Source organism: Pongo pygmaeus, chromosome 16, assembly GCF_028885625.2.
Source record: "Pongo pygmaeus isolate AG05252 chromosome 16, NHGRI_mPonPyg2-v2.0_pri, whole genome shotgun sequence".
In the NCBI taxonomy this organism is placed as follows: Eukaryota; Metazoa; Chordata; class Mammalia; order Primates; family Hominidae; genus Pongo; species Pongo pygmaeus.
In genome coordinates this window covers 105,020,630-105,042,592 of record NC_072389.2, presented here as the reverse complement: position 1 = coordinate 105,042,592, position 21,963 = coordinate 105,020,630, and the positions used below count along the sequence as shown (strand labels likewise).

Sequence of the window (21,963 nt, the reverse complement as noted above, 5' to 3'; positions counted from 1 at the left end):
CTGAATTTCTGCCATGGGGCATATTTTGGGCCACGGCACAGGGGAATGGAACCTAAACAGAGCTCCAGTCCTGCAGAGCTGAAGAGGAATAGATCAGAGTTGGGGGCAAGCGCAGCACCTGGAAGATGCAGGTTTTGAGGATTCAAAATGAAAGCTGCTTTGTTCTCCTCCTGAACTGATCACATAGCATGTAGGCACAATGGAAGTGATGAGGAAACCAGGGCTGACCCAGTGTTCCTGGGCCACCTGTCACTCCTAGAAACTGTAACACAGGGAATTCAAATATGGAGCACCTGCGCCCAGGCTTGTAACTACAAGGTGGGATCAGCACCTCTGAAAAATCACTGCAGCCTGTGCTGCAGAACAACAGCCTATGCCGATACACTCTCAACAGGGCACCAAAGATGAAAAGGCTGTGAGGAGGTCAAGAGGGTGCTATGATCTGAATGTTTGTGTCCCCACCTCTAAATTCATATGTTGAAACCTAGTCACCAATGCAATGGTCTCAGGAGGTGGGGCCTTTGGGAGGTCCTAAGGGTGAAACCCTCATGAGTGGAATTAGCGCCCTTACAAAAGATGCCTCAGAGAGCTGCCTTGTCCCATTCCACCACATGAGAACACAGTGAAAAAGTGTCATCTATGAATCAGAAAATAAGCCCTCACCAGATCTGCTGGCACCTTGATCTTGGAACTCCCAGCCTGCAGAACTCAGCAATACATTTCTGTTGTTTATAAGCTACCCCATTTATGGTATTTGTTTACAGCAGCCTGAATGGATTAAGACAGAGGAGCATAAAAACTAACACACTGGAGAGCATAAAAGAAACAGTAAGTAGAAGTCAGATCAACAGATATCTTCTAATCTTGAGATAAGGGCAAGAAAAACATTACATTAAAAAAAAAGAAGAAGAACAAAGTTCAGTGACCTGTAGAAGAATACCAAATTATCTAATGTGTGTAACCAGAGTTCCAGAAAGAGAGGAAATGTGGAACAGAAAAAATTTGAAGAAATAATAACAGGAAACTTGCCAATTTGGGAATAAAGAAAACCCCAAGAAGCGTAAATATAAAAAATCCTGTATCAAGACACATCATATACAAACTGCTAATACCAAAGATAAAGATAAAAGATTAAAGAGAGAAATCTTAATGCAGTCATAGAAAAAGATACAGGGCAACAATGATACAAATTACAGCTGACTTCTCATCAGAAACAATGGCGGCCAGGAAATAATGGAAGATCTTCCTTAAAGTGCTCAAAGAAAAAAATCTTGTCAATCTAGAATTTTATTTCCAGAGAAAATACTCTTCAAAAGTGAAAATGAGATAACATTTTTGCATAAAGTAAAACTGAGATAGTTCACTGCCAGTAGAACTGCACTAAAACAAATACCAAAGGAAATACTTCAGGCTGAAGAGAAATGACAGATGGAAACTAAATCTAGAAGAAAAAATGGCCAGGTGCAGCGGCTCACACCTGTAATCTCAGTGCTTTAGGAGGCCAGAAGATTGAGATCAGCTTGGGCAACACAGCAAGACTGTGTCTCTTAAGAAAAAAAGAATAGAAAGCACAGGAAACGGTGAATATTCAGGTAAATATTTTTTAAGTTTTTTTTTGTTTTTTTTTTTTGTGTGTGTGTGTGACAGAGTTTCGTTCTTGTTGCCCAGGCTGGAATGCAATGGCGTGATCTCGGCTCACCACAACCTCTGCCTCCTGTGTTCAAGCGATTTTCCTGCCTCAGCCTCCTGAGTAGCTGGGATTATGGGCATGCGCCACCACGCCTGGCTAATTTTGTATTTTTAGTAGAGACGGGGTTTCTCCATGTTAGTCAGGCTAGTCTCGAACTCCCAACCTCATGTGATCCACCCACCTTGGCCTCCCAAAGTGCTGGGATTACAGGCATGAGCCACCACGCCCAACCTTAGTATTTTACAGACAACTGACTTGCAAAAATAATATTATCTAATTGAGTTTACAACATATATTGAAATAAAATACATGACACAGTAGTACAAAAGGAGGTGGGTAAAAGGAAGTATACTGTTGTAAAATATGCACAATAATATAAAAATGCATGTAATTTGTATGAAATGGCACAATATTCTAAATGTAGTAAGTTAAGGGAGCATATTGTGAACCCTAGAAAAGCCAATGGAGGAAATAAAGCATAACACTAAAACATACTCAAGTAATCCAAAAACAGAAAGGAAGCAAAGGGGAACCAGAAACAAATGGTGGAAGTCAGTTGGGAAGAAGGAGGACTTAATTCCAATTTGAAAATAGAAACTCCAAAGAGATCATCACTCTCACCCTAACAACTAAAACAAGCTGAATAAAAACCCATCAGAGACTGAGGACATGGGGAAATGTAAATCAGCTCCAAAGAGTGAGAAGCACATTTTCAAAGAGAAGAGATCCTCGGCTGCTATCATCCCTGACTGAAATAGAGGTGGGAAAAGAAATCTGCCAGAGACAAGGGTTAAAGAAAAATCAGTCTAACTTTGAAAGCTATATTGGGACATACCCATGTAGAACCCAGAGGATCCGCAGGTATAGAAAGACTGTACAATTAATAAATCCCCCTGCTCAACACAGACACACACACACACTCTGTCCCACCAACCTTTACCAAAAATGAGGGCAAGAATAGAGAGCAAGAGCTGAGATAATCTCCTCAATGTACACTAGGCTTCCAGGAAGGGAAAACCTAGAGGATAGGCGGTAACAGAAAAGCCAAGAGAAACTTCTCAGAGGCAAGACCCACCATCACAGAGTACAGGGCAATGATAGTCAACCTTTACAGGCCAAGGATGGAGCAGCAGGACTCAAAGAGCTCTCGAAGCACAGAAAGTCTGAAGCCAAACTGGAGAGCAAAGAGAATTCCTCAGCAACTGAACCTGCTGGCAGCTGGTCTTTAAAGCAGGGAGATATCTCCTATAATTCAAAAAGATTTGGAATAGCCCATGAATACATGAGAAGGTGCTAAATAACATCAGTCAAGAGAGATAATGCAAATTAAATAAAATTCAAAAAAAATGCAATACTACTTCATACCCACTATGATGGCTAAACAAACAAATAGACAACACCAAATGTTGACAAGAATGTGGAGTAACTGCACCTCTCATATATTGCTGAGAGAACAGTGTAAAATGGCATAATCACTTTGAAAACTAACTGGCAAATTTTAAATATTGGATATAAAATTATAAAATTATATTCAAAGGCTTTTCAATGACAACAAAGAAGCATGGTAAAATGTTAAGTCTTTTAAGAGAATATAACATGTGACAAGTCTCGGCATGGACTATGGACTACGGAGAAGGGGCTTATTAAGCAGATATCAACTGGTGCCTACTGTGGTCAAATGGGGATAACATCACAGTCCCTCACATTTCTTTCCCACCTTTAGAATACCCTCCCATGGTATGTCTCCAAACATAATCAAGCATTTAGGGGACGTGTGCTTAGCCCCTCACAGACTTAAATCATAACATCTGAAATCACCTCATGAGATGTATAAAGTGAATCAAATAATTCGTAAGACCTAGTCAATTGCTACTCATGGTGGCAAGAAATAATAAAGCCTATATACATGGCTCAATGAAAAGTTCCCATCCAAAATGTATAACTATTAATGTATATAATTTTACTCAAAACAAGCAAAACCAAACACAAATAGAAACAAACCTAGGAAAACAAAATCACAAGTATATGCCTCAAATTTCTTGTGTAACAGGTGAGATATAAATAAATTATATGAAAGTAGTCACAAAACATATACCCTTCACTGGTTATTAAGATGCAGTCAATGATATTAGAAGTACATCCTTAACCTCTAAGAATATATAATGGAAGGCAATGACCATATTCTACCACATCATGTTTTTATATTACAGGAAAACACAGAATAATACAACATCCAGAACAATGGTTTATTACAGAATTGTTTTTTTGTGGGGGTTTGGGGACACAGTCTCACTCTGTTGTCCAGGCTGGAGTGCAATACTGCAATCAGAGTTCACTGCAGCCCTTGATATCCTGGGCTCAAGAGATTCTCCCGCCCCAGCCTCCCAAGTAGCTAGGACTAAGGTGTGTGTCACCATGCACGGCTAATTTTTTTTTTTTATTGTTGGATTTTAGTAGAGACAAAGCCTCACTATGTTGACCTGGCTGGTCTCGAACTCCTGGCTTCAAGCGATCCTGATCCTCTTGCCTCAGCTTCCCAAAGTGGTGGGATTACAGATGTGAACCACCGTGCCTGGCAGAATTGTATTTTTTGTATATTCTTTAAATGTATGTAAAAAAAAGTTCATAAATACAACATTATATTCATGAATTTTGGTTGTATATCTTATGTAAGTTTCATATAGGAAAATGTAAAGTATTATCTTTACTGATACATTTTCTAGGCAATCTTCAAAAGAGTATCTCATTTTCTGGGTATCTGAATGTACAAACTTGATGAAAGCTAGAATGATGAAACACCAATGGCCTGATGATATACAATAAAGGAAAGACCATATTCCCATATTGTGTCAAAAATTTTTATATTAACTCTAGTTAGAAAAAATAAGACATTCTATGAGAGTAAAAAAAATATTTTTTAAAACACAGTCACTGCTGACTGGTGCCATTTTTTTCTTTTTTTTTTTTTTGAGGCGGGGTCTCACTCTGTCACCCAGGCTGGAGTGCAGTGGTGCAATCTCGGCTAACTGCAACCTCCGCCTCCCAGGTTCAAGCAGTTCTCCTGTTTCAGCCTCCCAAGTAGCTGAAACTATAGGCACAATGCCACCACACCCGGCTAATTTTTGTATTTTTAGCAGAGATGGGGCTTCACCACGTTAGCCAGGCTGGTCCCGAACTCCTGACTTCAGCTGATCCACCCACCTCGGCCTCCCAAAGTGCTGGGATTACAGGTGTGATCCACTGCGCCCAGCCTGACTGGTGCCATTTTTATACACAGTATTGAATCTATATATTAAGGCTAGAACATAAAGTCTAAAAATTAATCCATTAGTATGTTTTAATTTAGACATTTCTGTACTTGAAAAAACAAAGAAATATCATAGACTTTTTCATTCACGGGTTTAACATGCATAATTTTTAACATTCTCTTGTAACCCTGAAATTCTATGACAGGTAGTAATTTGTAATTTTATTTGAGTCACATATTTCACTTAGATACACTAAAAGGCTGGTTGGTGTTCTCGAGTTGGTTTTACTCAAAAGAGTAAAAATAATCTCAGACAAATTAACATCTGTATCTTTCTCTGCTCATTCTTGAATACACAGTAACTTTCATATAATACCTGAAGCATAAGTTTTTTATTTTTTAATTATCTATCTTTTTTTAATATGGGAAATCATATATAACAGTGGAATTTGCTAATATGTGGATTCACAAAGCAAGGTCTCTGGATGCTCCTCCCAAGAAATCAAAGGGTTTAATGGTGGCTCTCAATAAAATGCAAGATTTTAATACTGCCTATCTATAAGGCACATTCATAATTTATTTACATGTTCATCAGGCAGAACTGAAAATCCTAAGGCTCAAATTTAAATTGTTCTACTAAATTTTAGTATGATTCCTTTTAAAATCAAAGTTAACATACTAGGTCAGGCATGGTGGCTCACACCTATAATCCCAACACTTTGGGAGGCTGAGGCAGGTGGATCACTTGACGTCAGGAGTTTGAGACCAGCCTAGCCAACATGGCAAAACCCTGTCTCTACTAAAAATACAAAAATTAGCCGGGCATGCCATCACGCGCCTGTAGTCCCAGCTACTCGGGAGGCTGAGGCATGGGAATCACTTGAACCCGGGAGGCGGAGGCTGCAGTGAGCCGAGATCACGCCACTGCCCTAGAGCCTGGGCAACAGAGTGAGACTCTGTTTAAAAAAAAAAAAAAAAAGTCAACCAGGCATGGTGCCTCATGCCTGTAATCCCAGCACTTTGGGAGGCCAAGGTGGGTGGATCACAAGGTCAGGAGATTGAAACCACCCTGGCCAACATGGTGAAACCCCATCTCTACTAAAAATACAAAAATTAGCTGGGTGTGGTGGCACGCGCCTGTAATCCCAGCTACTCAGGAGGCTGAGGCAGGAGAATTGCTTGAACCTGGGAGGCAGAGATTGCAGTGAGCTGAGATTGTGCCACTGCACTCCAGCCTGACAACAGAGCGAGACTCCATCTCAAAAAAAAAAAAAAAAAAAAAAAAGTTAATGTACATTAGTTACCTCACTGGAGAGTAAGAGAGAAAACATTGTATGTATTTGACTTTTGGATAGTAAAATGATTATATCATGCAAAGATCACCTAAATTCTCTTATGTGAAATTCAGAACTGAAGTAACTCTTTGTACAAATATTTTGCCAGAGCAGTGATTCAAAGGGATATTGGTTGCAATGCACAATTGTAGTAATTGTAGCTATATATAAAATATAAATTCTACCTTCTTATATTTGCATCACAAAAAAGACTCTTAGTAATATTTCACCCACATTCTTTAGTTTCATCTTCAGACAAATGGACAATCAAATACTTACAAATACATCTACAGCCCATTGCCTAGACATACAGTGAGAAATATGAATAAATATAGATTTACAATAGACAAGAAACTATAGTGTGCTAGAGACTATGATTACCTGGAGGTAGGAATTGCAGTTGGTTATTAGCTAATCGAAGATGACGTAAAGCTCTCAGACGACCAATTTCCGGGCAAACAATTTCTAAGGCATTGTCACTAAGATCCAGACATTGGAGTTTTACAAGAGACCCAATGGCTTCAAAGAGAAAAGGAGAAGGCAAAATGAATTTGACTCAAGTATTACATCAAATCATTAATGCAAGTATTCCAAGTTAAAATATTTTACTACTTAATTTCCTTGTCTCAGTTGCTCACAAAATAGTAAAAACACAGATCAAACTAAGTTCATGAAAGTGATAAATACTTCCAGCTCAAGATAAAATATAACTTAAAATACAGCACAAATAAAAACATTAAGACTAAAATAAATCAAGAAATGATACACAGGGCTTTTTTTAATCTGACCAGAATTCTTAACTAGATTTATTAAATTTAGAACTTATTATCTACCTAATAGTAATTTATCCAATAATAGTCTACCTAACCATTATAACCATTTTAGACTTATTTAATTATAGTTCTTAATTGGACTTATTAGAAGAAAAAAAGTTTTGAAGCTAAAAAAATTAAAGGTGTCTTAAAAATAAAATTTGATCTACTTATAAAGCAAAGCTTAAATTATATTATCTTCTAACTAAAATTTTTAAGTTAAACATACCTTCCGGAACCACAACTATGTTATTTGAGTGCAGGTATCTAGGAAGGAAAAAGAAAAAAAACAGCCATTATCATTAAGTACTTTTGCCAGATAATCAGTTCCTAAAATGCTCACTTAGAAATTTATCAAATACAAATAGGCCACAACTTTCACATCCTACTCTAATGCATCAACACACAATAATGGTTATCACAGCTAACTAATAATACTTTGAGAAAAATATTTTGTACCAGAGTTGCAAATATTAAATCTATTTACTGATTTAGTTGTTATTTTAAAATAAAAGCATACATAATGGATAAACTATAAGGTCTTTTTAACTTCATAACACAAATTACTAGTTTTTCCAGTTCATTTTATTCAGGCTTTAAAAAATATACTTACTGTGTGAAGAAAAATCAACATCTATTGTGTAAAGGAAGATGAACTTTTCGTTTCTAAAAAATAACTTCACAAAATAAAGATATTTCTAGCTAGCATGCATACAGAGAACCAACAACAGAGAGATTAAATACTCATCATTTACAGTGTCTGTAGAAACACTCAACTGTCGAGGTACAGAATTTATTTCATGGCAAAAGAAATTTTGTAACAAGAAATCAAATGCTTCTCTTAAAAAATTTTCTTTTTCACAGAGGCTGAGAAGTCTAGGCAAGCCTAAGTAACAATTTTCCCACTACAGTGTCTTTAGCACACTCTGGTGGAGACTTCCTGCAATCAGTAACCAACTATTCAGAGCAAAACAAGTGAATGCTGGAGATCGCACAGCAATAATTTAAGAAAATAAATTTATATCATTAAAATTTAGAGACAAGAGAACAAGATTTTAGTAAACTTTATTTGCAAACCTATGGTTTTATTTATTGTACTTTAAAAATAAATCCTTATGGCCAGGCGTGGTGGCTCACGCCTGTAATCCCAGCACTTTGGGAGGCCGAGGAGGGCGGATTGCCTGAGCTCAGGAGTTCGCGACCAGCCTGAGCAACAAGGTGAAACCCCGACTCTACTAAAATACAAAAAAATTAGCCGGGCGTGGCAGCATGCACCTGTAGTCCCAGCTACTTGGGAGACTGAGGCAGGAGAACTGCTTGAACCTGGGAGGCGGAGGTTGCAGTGAGCCGAGATTGCGCCACTGCACTCCAACCTGGGCAACAGAGTGAGACTCGGTCTCAAAAAAAAAAAAAATTTATAAAGTACTTTTACATAGAATTTAGAAGTTTTCTTCTGCATTCTTAAAGTCTAATATTGAATATTAAAATGTCAATAAACACAAAATAAGACAGAAAATTGATAATTTTATGAAGATTATTTTATGTTGAATTAAATCAATTTTATAGAAGGTTAACTAACCTGCTGGGTATAACACAATTTAAATAAGCCCATCATTTACTCTATGATACATTTCATTCCTTGCTTTCTGTATATGAAATGATTATACATTTTAAAATCAATACTCTTTAAACATTAATGTTAGAAAGGAATACCTAAATCAAAATAGAGAACTGATTAAAAAAATTTTTTCAACAAAATACTTGCCTCAATTCAAGTTCCACCTATAAAAAAGACATTAAAATGTCCAAATCAAAATATGAACTAAAGTACCCACTATTATGATTAGAATTTTTCAAACAGACTTTAAAATATTATCTACATATAACGAAGATGCTGTATGAAGTAGTACACAGTGGCTGCCCATGGATGCGGCTGAGGAAGCATCATTAAAGTCTCTCCTCCCCCTGCCGTCATGTCTAAGTCAGTCTCCTAAAGAGCCCGAACAGCTGAGGAAGCTCTTCATTGGAGGCCTGAGCTTTGAAACAACCGATGAGAGCCTGAGGAGCCACTCTGAGCAATGGGGAACGCTCACGGACTGTGTGGTCATGAGAGATCCCAACATCAAGCACGCCAGGGGCTCTGGGTTTGTCACTATGCCACTGCGGAGGAGGTGGGTGCAGCCAGGAATGCAAGGCCACACAAGGTGGACGGAAGAGTTGTGCGACTAAAGACAGCTGTCTCAACAGAAGATTCTCAAAGACCAGGTGCCTACTTCATGTGAAAAAGATATTTGTTGATGACATTAAAGAAGACACTGAACAGTATGGAAAAACTGAAGTAATTGAAATCATGACTGACTGAGGCAGTGACAAGAAAAGGGGCTTTGATTTTGTAACCTTTGATGACCATGACTCCATGGATAAGACTGTTATTCAGAAATACCATAATGTGAATGGCCACAACTGTGAAGTTAGGAAAGCCCCATGAAAGCAAGAGATGGCTAGTGCTTCATCCAGCCAAAGAGGCTGAAGTGATTCTGGAAGTTTGGTGGTGGTCGTGGAGGTGGTTTTGATGGGAATGATGACTTTGCTCATGGAGGAAACTTCAGCAGTCATAGTGGGTTTGGTGGCAGCCACGGTGATGGTAGATATGGTGGCAGTGGGGATGGCTACAATGGATTTGGTAATGATGGAAGCAATTCTGGAAGTGGTGGAAGCTACAGTGATTTTGACAATTACAATAGTCAGTCTTCAAATTTTGAACCCATGAAGGGAGGACAATGGTGGCAGAAGCTCTGGCTCCTATGGGGGTAGAGGCCAATACTTGGCCAAACCATGAAACCAAAGTGGCTATGCCAGTTCCAGTAGCAGCAGCAGCTATGGCAGTGTCAGAAGATTTTAATTACTGCCAGGAAACAAAGCTTAGCAGGAAAGGAGAGCAAGAGAAGTAACAGGGAAGCTACAGGTTACAACAGTTTTGTGAACTCAGCCAAGCACAGTGGTGGCAGGGCCTACCTGCTACAAAGAAGACATGGTTCAGACAAATACTCATGTATATAGGCAAAAAACTTGAGGACTGCATTTGTGAATAACTGTATAACAGGTTATTTTAGTTTCTGTTCTGTGGAAAGTGTAAAGCATTCCAACAAAGGGTTTTAATGTAGATTTTTTTTTTTTTTTGCACTCATGCTGTTGATTGCTAAATATAGTAGTGTGATCACGACGTTGAATAAATGTATCTTTAAAAAAAGACACAGAGTGTTGCCAACCCTGACTGCACATCAGAATCACCAGGGGTCTTATTGGTGCCCAAAACCATCCTGTAGCAAGTGAAACACCATCTCAACTCAAATAATCCTGATGTACAACTGATTAAGAACCATTACTGGTAAAGTGGATCAGAGAGCGGGCTCCGAAGCCACACTGCCTCCACCTTAACAGCCATGTGACTATGGAGAAATTACTGAACTGCTCTCTCTCCTAATCTATGATGTTGCAGGGACTAAATGAATTAATAAATGTAAAGCTCTTAGAACAGTGCTTGGCTCCTGGTAAGAGTTAAATGAATGCTCTTATTATTGTTATTATAGTTATTATGAGTCATTTGTAATCACAGGCTTAGGACTTTCAAATTTAAGTCACTTCCTTTTACTTAATTTTGGTAATTTCAGAGTAGTTGAAATGTTGATGTTTCAATGTTCTTATTAAAATAAAATGTTCCTCTTCTACTCAAATAACGCAGGAACTCTCATTCATTGTCGGTGGGAATGTCACTTTGGGGTATACTCATTTTGGAAAATGGCTTAGCAGTTTTTTTTAAATAATGTTAAATATGATGTTTACTTAATAGGAATATTCCAGAGTCAGTTTCTTAGTTTTGACAAATATACCATGGAATTCTTTTTCTTTTTTTTTTTGAGACAGAGTCTCCCTCTGTCGTCCAGGCTAGAGTGCCATGGCTCAATCTCTGCTCACTGCAACCTCTGCCTCCTGGGTACAAGCGATTCTCCTGCCTCAGCCTCCTGAGTAGCTGGGATTACAGGCACACACCACCACACCCGGCTCATTTTTTTTTTGTATTTTCAGTAGAGATGGGGTTTCAGCATGTTGGTCCGGCTGGTCTCAAACTCCTGACCTCATGATCCACCCACCTTGGCCTCCCAAAGTGCTGGCATTACAGGCATCAGCCACCACGCCCGGCCTGTACCATGGAATTCTAAGATGTTAACATCAGGACAAACTGGGTAAGGGGTACACCAGTATGATCCATACTATGTTTATAACTTTTCTATAAATATAAAATTGTTCCAAAATAAAAAAAGTTATTAAAAAATAATTTTTAGTTTGGGTGTGGTGGCTCACGCCTGTAATCCCAGCACTTTGGGAGGCCGAAGTGGGTGGATCACCTGAGGTGAGGAGTTTGAGACCAGCCTGACCAACATGGAGAAACCCCGTCTCTACTAAAACTACAAAAATTAGCTGGGCATGGTGGCGCATGCCTGTAATCCCAGCTACCCAGGAGGCTGAGGCAGAAGAATCTCTTGAACCCAGGAGGCGGAGGTTGCAGTGAGCTGAGATGGTGCCACTGACTCCAGCCTGGGCGACAAGAGTGAAATTCCATCTCAAAAAAAAAAAAAAAAAATTTAATTAAAGAAACAGGACTTCTACTTTCAGTCAGGATGAATAACAGCAATGGAGTAAATGGGATTTGCCCAACTGTTATAAATAACAAGGAAAACAGATGAAATACAGTCATGTGCCACTTAATGACTGGGATATGTTCTAAGAAATGTGTCATTAGGTGATTTCCTTGTTGTGCAAACATCATAGGGTGTTCTTACACAAACCTAGATGGTATAGCCTACCACACACCTAGGTTATAAGGTGTAGTTGCTCTTATCTGGACAGTATGTTGTTGTACTGAACACTGTAGACAACTGTAACACAATCAGACAACTGACACACGACGTATTTGTGTATCTAAACATATGTAAACATAGAAAAGGTACAGTAAAAACACAGTATTATAATCTTATGGGACCACCATTACATATGTGGCCTGTCATTGACCAAGACATCATTATGCTGTGCATGACTGTACATTAAACAATTATTTTCAGATATTAACAAAGGCAACTAGGACTACATTCCCTAAGAGAAAGGAAGTAAGCCACACAATCTCCCTAGCTTTCACCCTAGGGGCAAATTCTGGACTGTAGAACAGGAAGGAAATCCCAAACAAAGTGCAGAAGTCTTACTGAGTTATGGAGACACATATCAGAGTTCAGGGAACCTGAGGCAACTGGAAGTTGCGGGGTAAAGTTCTGAAGAAGAGAGAGCTACTGCTACCAAAAAAAAAAAAAAGCCTCCAAAAATTTACATAAGGAATCCCTTGGCCTCGCTCATAGCTGAATTCTAGAACAAACACACATAAGAAAAACTCTAGCAGGATACAGTGGGTCATGGGTCACACCTATAACCCTAGCTACTTGGGACGCTGAAGCAGGAGGATCACTTGAGGATAAGAATTCAAGAGCAGCCAGAGCAATATAATGAGACCCCCATCTCAAAAAATAATAGAAGAAAAATAAAAGGTACTCCAGGCAAAAAGCAGCTGAAAATCAATCAGCTGAACAGTCTGCAAAGCTCACACAGGGTTGAGAGACATTCAAGTCCTGAGCAAGTGTTCCAAATCCTTGTTGATCATTTGAGGTATTCAAGAGAGATCCCGGAAAGCTCATGCTTTAGTAATAGGGCTAACCTACCCACCTATCCTAACAAAGTATAAAAATAAGCCATAAAAGGATCAAAATAAACTGCAAATAGCTGCATGCCAGAAAAAAGGGACACAATAAAATTTAGACTCTCAAAAATGCAAACTTTATAAGGTCCATCATCCAATCAAAAAGTATCAGACATGCCAAGAATCAGGAAAATATGACCCATAACCAGGGGAAAAATCAGTCAGTACAAATAGAACCAGTATGACACAGATGACAGAATTAGCAAACACGACATTAAAATAGCTATAATAACTATATTCAGCTATTTAAATGAAAATATGAACATTATAAGAACCGTAAGATATAAAGAAAAATAAACAGAACTTCCAAATATCATAAATACAGTAACAGGCTGGGCACAGTAGCTCACTCCCATAATCCCAGAGCTTTGGGAGGCTGAGGCAGGAGGATCACTTGAGCCCAGGAGTTTGAGGTTACAGTGAGCCATGACTGCATCACAACACTCCAGTGTAACTCCTGGGTGACAACGTAAGACCCTGTCTCAAAAACGCACACAGAAAGCCAGCCTGGGCAACACAGCAAATCCCCATGTCTATGAAAAAAGTTAAAATTTAGCTGGGCATGGTGGTGCATGCCTGTACTTCTAGCTACTTGGGAGGCTGAGATGGGAGGATCCCTTGAGCCCAGGAGTTCAAGGCTGCAATGAGCTAGGATAGAGCCACTGCACTCCAGCCTGGGCGACAGAGCAAGACTCTGTCCCTTAAAAAAAAAAAAATACAATAACCAAAGAGAAAACTTCACTGAGTGGGATTAGTATAGTACATTAGACACTGAAGAAGAAAATATTACTGACTTTTAACACAGAACATACAATTTGTCCAAACTGAAGCACATAGGGAATAAAAATCTGAAAAGGAAATGAAGAGTCTTAGTGACTACAGGACAGTATTAAACAGTCTAACAAACACGTAAGAGTTCCACAAGCAGGGGCCAGGAACAGGGTATATAAATAAATATCTGAAGAAAAAATGTCAAAAGTTTTCCAAATTTGATAAAAACTGTTAAGACACAACCCCAAGATTCCCCATGAACCTCAAAGGTAAGAAAGAAGGAAACTACCACAAGATACACCTAAATCAAACCCTTAAAATTAGTGTAAAAAAATGAAAACCCTTCAAAGTAGCCCAAGGGAGAAAAAGACACATACACACAAAGGACAAATAGAACAACTGTAGATGTTTCTTCAGAAACTATACACGCCAGGGAATAATGAATATCATGAACGTGCTGATACCAAAACAAAAAAAAATGGTCACTAAGAATTCTAATCCCAGAAAAAATTTTTAAAAATATAGGTGATAAATGTACAATAAAAAACTGTAAGACTTTGGGGTGGGGGTGGGGAAAGGAGAAAGTGTTTGGGACCTAGGGCTAGACAGAGAGTTTTTAGACTTGCCATCAAAAGCAGGACACATCAAAGCAAAAAATGATAAACTGGATCTCATCAAAATGTAAAACTTTTGCTCTGCAAAAGAACATAAAGAGGATGAAAACACAAGCTATACACTGGGAGAGAATATTTGTAAACAACATATAGAACAGAAAACTAGTTTACAAAGAACTCTTAAAACTCAGAAATTAAAAAAAAATACAATCAGAAGATGAGCAATAGGCATGGACAGGCATTTCACCAAAAAAAGATGCCAATGACAAATAAGTATAAAAAAGATGTTCAATATCATTAGTCATTCTAGAAATACAAATGAAAATTCCAATGTAATAAAAACCACACATCTATCCAAATGACTAAAATAACAAAGACAACACCAAATGCTGGTAAATGTGCAGATGCTGGAACAATCATACATTGCCAGGGGAAATGTAAAATGGGACAGCTAATCTGGTAAATTGGCAGTTTTTTACAAAACTAAAAATTTTGAGCAAAAGTGGTAGAGTAAGAACCTCCAAAAATTCTCTTCCATAAAAACAATGAGAAACTGTCAGAAATGTCCAAATGCTACATGTTGAGAACTCTGGAAATGAACCTAAGGCTTACAGTAATACAGGGAGAATTTATTCAACAAAAAAATGGCTGAATGTCAGTAAGAACAGTGGGTTGTAGGCTTCATGGTATTTTCGCTTGCTCTAGTCCTAACCCCACTCTCCTGCTCTGCAGAAGCCTGAAAAACCAACAGTCCACAATCAAAGAGAAAAGCAGTAGCAAGGGGGTAGGACCACGTTAGAGTGCCTTCAAAGCTTCCTTCTCAGAGAACTGTCAAAGATTTGTCTCAAGGTTCCCTGGAAGACCCACTCTCAAGGCTGTCTTTACTCCACCTGACTAGGAGATTGCCCAGGGCAAAAACCACTGTAAACTGAAACAAATTACAGGCAATTGTTTAACTTCACAGCTGCCTGAAACAGTTGTAACAAACAACTGACAAACCACAAACTGCAAAAGGAAAAACTTTCAAAATGTGGAAACAACACAAATGTCTATCAACTGATGAACAGATAAACAAAAAGTCATATATCTATTCAATGGAATATTATTCAGCCACAAAGAAGGAATGAATTCTGATACCTGCTACAACATGAATAAACCTTGAAAACATTATGCTATGTTAATGCAGCCAGATACAAAAGGCCACATATTGTCTCATTCCACTAATATAAAACATCCAGAAAAAGGCGTATCCATAGAGACAGAAAGTACATTAGTGATTACCAGGGATTGTGGGAAAGTGTATACTCTCTCCTGCTCTTTGGCTTGCTTGCTCTGATGGAAGACAGTTGCTGTGTTGTGAACTATCCTATAGAAAGGCCAAATGGCAAGGAAATGAGGGAAGTGCTCTAGCCAACAGCAAGCAAGAAACGGAGTCCTTCAGTTCAACAGCCTACAAGGAATTGAACCTGACAACAACGACGTGAATAGAGGAAGATCCTTCTTCAGTTAAATCTTCAGATGAGACTGCAGTCCTGGCCAACAACCTTGGCTGCAGCTTTGTAAGAGACCTGGAGGCAAAAGCACCCAGCTAAGTCAGGCACAGATTCTGGGGCCTAAGAAAATACAAGATATTGAATGTTTATTCTTTTAAATCACTACATTTGGGGGTAAGTTGTTAAGCAGCAATAGATAATTAAAAAGGTGAATATTTGCTTAACACAATAGACTACAGACACTTTAACTGTAAAGCCAGCATCTTTCTTAATGGGGAAACCCTAGAGGCATTCCAGGCAAGGTCAGAAAGAAGACAAGGGACCGGGCACAGTGGCTCACGCCTGTAATCCCAGCACTTTGGGAGGCCAAGGAAGGTGGATCACAAGGTCAGGAGTTTGAGACCAGCCTGGCCAAGATGGTGAAACCCTGTCTCTACTAAAAATACAAAAATTAGCCAGGCATGGTGACGGACGCCTGTAATCCCAGCTACTAGGAGGCTGAGGCAGGAGAACTGCTTGAACCTGGGAGGCAGAGGTTGCAGTGAGCCAAGATTGCGCCACTGCACTTCAGCCTAGGTGATAAGAGTGAAATTCGGTCTTAAAAAAATTTTTTTTAAAACAAGAAAGAAGACAAGGATGTCCACTCTCTCCAGGACACTTTCACACTGTCTAGAGGAACTAGCCAATGCAATAAGACTAGAGAAAGTAATTAAAGGAATAACAGTTGGAAAAGAAGAAGTAACACTATCTGTATTTTCCAACATAAGAGTATACCTGGAAAACTCTATAGAGAATCTATCATGAAAACTAATTGAAACAATAAAGATTTCAGCAAGATACCAGGATATAAAGTTAACACGCAAAAATCAATATTGTTCATATATACAAAATACAACCAGTTAGAAGATACAACATGACAAAATTCATTTACGATAGTAAAAAAAATTAAATACTTAGTAACAGACTTTAGAAATCTTCAAAACCTATTTTAAAGAAAACTATAAAGTATCTAAAGGATGCAAAAGTAGACTAAAAAGATGGAAAGACATCTTTGTTCCTAGAAATACATACTTAAGTATTTAGAGACAAAGAAAAAGTCATGATGTGCATAACTCTCAAAAGCTTCAGAAAATAATAAATACACATATACATACATACAAAAGGATGAAAGCAAAAACTTGATAAAGTAAGTTTTGGGGTCAAACACCACAAAAAATGTTTAAATCAATCTAATCAAGAGGAAATAATCCAGTAAATTCAGACATCTGCTTGTAAAAGACATTATTTTTGAAAACTTGCATAATTTAAACAGGAACTGTGTATTAAATTATACTGAATATTACTTTCCTTAGGTGTGATAATGACATTTTGTCTGTAATTTACTTTCAAATCATTCAGCGTGGGGGAGGGGCAGAGGGGTAGGAGACAGGTAGAAAAGGGAAAGAGAAAGCAAATGCTGCAAAATGTCAAAATTGGTTAAATTTAGGTGAAGGGTATACGGGTGTTCTTTCTATGTTTTCAACTTTCTTATTAGTTTGAAATTTTTTCAAAATAAAAGGATGGGACAAAGGAAATGACAGAAAAGATGGGGTATAAGGCTAGCTTTCCTTCCTTGACCTCTTGAAGATCGTGCCAAATAACAAAGAGTACAAGAAATGGCAATGCAAACCCTCCTGCAAAAAATTAGGAGGTAGCTAAGGAGAGAGGGAAATATAAGATATCTAAATTTGTCTTCCTTAATGGTAAGTTAACAGATAATTAACACTGGTGCATTAAAAAAACAAAGGTGTAAACATAGTATTTAGCATTTGAAGGTAATCATAAAAAGAACTAAAACAAATGAAGCGTGGAGGATGGAGGAAAAGAGACTTTTACTGTATATTTTAAACATTTTATATGACCTGTTGATATCAAGTATCACATGTAGTAGTAGTAATAACAATAATAGATTTCCCCAATTACATGGACTATCCAGAAAGACTCTGTGACAGAAGACACTCTACCCAGAGAAAAGGCATTTCTCATCATCTTCACTACCTTGAAGTGAAATATTTAAAATACAATTTTAAATGGTTAAATACTTTGAAATACTACCGGGTTTAGTAGAACCACAGGTCTACCTACATGAGTATGATCATGATACCAAAAAATAACAAATTAATACATTAAGATGACATATCCTATTATTTCAAACAACTTAGAATTATTTTCATTCTTGTTTTTAAAAAATTTGAATAAACAGACTCACAGTTCCACAAGGTTTGGAAGCTTCTGAGCAAGGTTTTCTGGCTGAAAATTAAAAACTCAGAATTAAATTTTATTTTTGAAAAATGTCTAAACATTTCTAATTTGTTTAAATACAAAGTACTACCTTTTTGAGGGGTGTAAATTTTGAGAAAATGTGAAAATAATTAATCAGCAGGTCTGGGTTTTATTCTTACAGAGACCATACTACAATTTAAATTTATAAATTTGAACATTAAAAAACAATGTCCCTTAGAGCAGCGGTCCCCAACATTTTTGCCTCCAGGGACTGGTTTCATGGAAGACAAATTTTCCACAGACAAGGTTGTGGGGGTGGTTTGGGGATGATTCAAGCGCATTACATTTATTTTGCACTTTATTTCTATTATTATTACATTGTAATACATAATGAAATAATTATACAACTCACCATAATGAAGAATCAGTGGGAACCCTGAGCTTGTTTTCCTGAAACTGGACGGTCCCATCTGGGGGTGATGGGAGACTGTGACAGATCGTCAGGCATTAGATTCTCATAACAAGTGCACAACCTAGATCCCTCACATGTGCAGTTCACAATAGGATTTGTGCTATGAGAATCTAATGCTGCTGCTGATGGGACAGAAGGTGGCATTCAAGCGGTAATGCAAGTCACAGGGAGTGGCTATAAATACAGATGAAGCTTCACTTGCTTGCCTGCCACTCACCTCCTGCTGTGCGGCCCCATTCCTAACAGGTACCGGGTCTGTGGCCCAGGGATTGGGGACCCCTGCCTTAGAGAAACCACAAACCTCATAATCCATGGTCATGGAAGAAATAAAAATGTGCTTCACAGACAGAGAGGGAAGAACCAGAAACTGAAGTGACACAACTGAAAGCTGAGGAACACCGAAGGTTGCTGGCAACTCCCAGCAAGGAGAAACGCAAAGAGCACGTGCTCCCTCAGAACCCTGAGAAGGAACCAATCCAAATCACACCTTGATTGTGGACTTCTTGCCTCAAGAACTGTCAGAGAATACATTTTTGTTGTTTTAAGTTACCCAGTTTTTGATAATTTGTCACAGCAGCCCTAAAAAACTAATATATCCCCCAAATTCCCAAATCATGCTCCTCAAGAGAAAGTAAGGGAAATCTGCAGGGCCCCCAGGTACAAGACCTGACTAAGCTCCAAATGAACAGGGGAAGCTGGAGCTCATGTGGTCCAAGGGGGTGTCAGCCCCGGCCACAGGTCCAGACATCAGAGTACAGGGCCAGGAAACTGGCCATTGGCAGGAGAGAGAAAGGCAGACAAACCTAGGTCCTTTACCCAGAAAAAGTCAGAGCCCTGAAAGGGCTGGCCTTTCCATGAAAAGAATCCTAGAACAAATCTACTCACAGGTTGAAAGCAGGTTTCTCTCTGCTGCAGGTACTGGGTAGCGGAGAAAGCCTCCTGTAAATAACTGAAAGCCAGTCTGCATACACACACACACAAGTATATATGCATATATATATATACATATAATCTCTCTCTCTCTCTCTCTCTCACACACAGGGGGTTCAAATTTACACATACAAAAAGAAAGAGTCGAAAGGCTGAAGGAGCACACTGAGTCAAGACTAATTTTTTTTTCATGTACATTCAAGCTACTATAGGGTAAACTGTGTATCAATAATAATTAACCAGGAATGGCTTTTTAGAAGACATTAGGTCTGACCCGAGTTCCAAAAGACATAAATTATAAGAGGATGACATGGAATGGAGAGGATGGTAGTTCTGTATAGCTTTCTAGGCACAAGAAGCAACATATGAAAAGCCAAAAGAGAACAAGTACAATTGGGAAACTGCAAATACAATCCATTCTGCTATAACTACATAACAGCACTCCCGAAGAAATCTTACATTTTCAAAAATCCTGTTAGAAAAACAATCGTGTCAATAGAAAAACTAACGTGTTAGGGACTAGAAAGTTGACTATTTTAAATAACCAAGAAATTTTTTATAAACTTGAATTTTTAAAAATAAGCATGTGTCTTTTATAATTGAAAAAATTAAAATTGAATTTTAAGATCTGCTGTGTGCAGCATAAGCTGTTATACAATTGATTAATCAATTATATACAATTTGAGATCTAAACACTCACTAAGACAAATGACATTAGTTTGGTATGTCTGGGCCATTGGGTATGAAGATGTAAGATTTTACAGAGAATGGCAAGGAACAGATCACTAAAGGCTTATATTTTATACTAAGGAATAGCTTTTAAAAAATCCTGAACACAATGGAAAATCACTGGTTTATTTTAAACCAGAAAATGTCATCATTAATGTCATACTGGCATATTGATGTATTTAAATACTTAGCAATAGTATCACAAACTGCTTATATATACATATCCTTCCCTTTTGTGATAACCAAGTATCACCGAATATGAATATTGTTATGAAGTCAAGGAAGCATTTTTGAATACCCACTCTTGACAGTACCATTTGTATTTCATTTTCAAATGCTGAAAGCTGTGATTCTTTTTGCCCCATATTTCTATACTGATATATGCAACAAGATCCATCAAAACTAGTCATTTCTCAGATGTTCCTTGTGGATCCGTCTAAATCCCTGGAATGTTTTGTTTTTATTATCAGTATCTCTCTTGAGAATATACACTTCCATTTATGGGCATACATACAAAGCATCCTAGAAAAACTAGAGAACCAGTGGGTGGAGGGCCTTAATTATAGCTGTTCCTATAAAAAGGAAAGATCTGTCCAAAAAGAAATGCTGTATGACTGTTAGACCTTCACCTAGTTCCATCTGCTAATACCAGTCCTATACCTGGCTAATTCACACACTCCACGGTCATTCTTTCTGGATGTCTCCTTGGCTCCATCAAATAGATTCTAATCTTTCCACGACAAACTAGCTGGAGCTCTACACACAATTAAGTACTGAAATAATGCTTCTGCTGCCAATAGAGCATCTCTATGTCTTTATTAACAAGTAGGTACATTGTGTTTTTATTTAAAAATAAGCACATTCACTTTGAGAGAATTGCAGTTCATTAGAATAATGCCTTAAAACACACAGACACGGCCAGGCACGGTGGCTCACGCCTGTAATCCCAGCATTTTGGGAGGCCAAGGCGGGCAGATCACGAGGTCAGGAGATCAAGACCATCCTGGCTAACACGGTGAAACCCTGTCTCTACTAAAAAATACAAAAAATTAGCCGGGCGTGGTGGTAAGTGCCTGTAGTCCCAGCTACTCAGGAGGCTGAGGCAGGAGAATGGCCTGAACCTGGGAGGCGGAGCTTGCAGTGAGCCGAGATCGCGCCACTGCACTCCAGCCTGGGCGACAGAGTGAGATTCCGTCTCAAAAAAATAAAAAAAAAACAAAACACCACAAAGACACTTAGGAATAGATGCCCAAAACTCCTGGCAAGTAATCAGTCCTTGCACAGGCTGTGACTGACACCTACTGGTGTTCCATAATATCACTCTTTGTTTTCTAATGCCATATTTTTAGCAATGTAGCTGAGAAACGCCATACATTTCAATTTTTATACTTCTATAATTTAGGTACAGCATGTAAGAGACTAGACAACTAGAAATTAATGTCAGAATTTTTGTTACTTTGTGGGTAACTAACCTCTAATGTTGGATTACGGAAGTCACACAAACTAGTGTATCCTAATCCATAGGATTTACAAGCTATGAAGTTTTTTAATGTTTTTAAATTTAAAATCCTGATAAAAGCAATAGTCTTAAAGTGCTTCTCAAATCTATTACTATTATTACCTTCTTTTTTCACAATTTGAAACAGAAAAGTTTATCAGATAAATATAACATGTACTCAAATACCTCCTACTAAATTACCTAGAAATTGTTTCTCTAAATCAAGCCAAGGATTCTCTTCATTAAATCTCATTTACATTATTATCTAGCTAAACAACTTTTCTTTACAATAACGAAAAAGTAAACTT

General features: G+C 38.1%; 1 protein-coding gene across 8 annotated transcripts in view; it reads right to left on the bottom strand.

The window, feature by feature from the left end:
- The window catches only part of LRRC28 (leucine rich repeat containing 28), a 136,231-nt gene that overhangs the window by 93,065 nt on the left and 21,203 nt on the right, over positions 1–21,963 (bottom strand). For 7 of the 8 annotated variants that reach the window (XM_054450756.2, XM_054450755.2, XM_063653027.1 and 4 more), the window contains 3 exons: positions 18,013–18,053; positions 7,313–7,350; positions 6,653–6,790 (listed from right to left, as the gene is read on the bottom strand). In XM_054450756.2, the coding sequence (XP_054306731.1) occupies positions 6,653–6,790; positions 7,313–7,350; positions 18,013–18,053 (217 nt within the window). The remainder of the gene's footprint in view (positions 1–6,652; positions 6,791–7,312; positions 7,351–18,012; positions 18,054–21,963) is intronic. The other variant, XM_054450761.2, reaches the window with a different exon arrangement.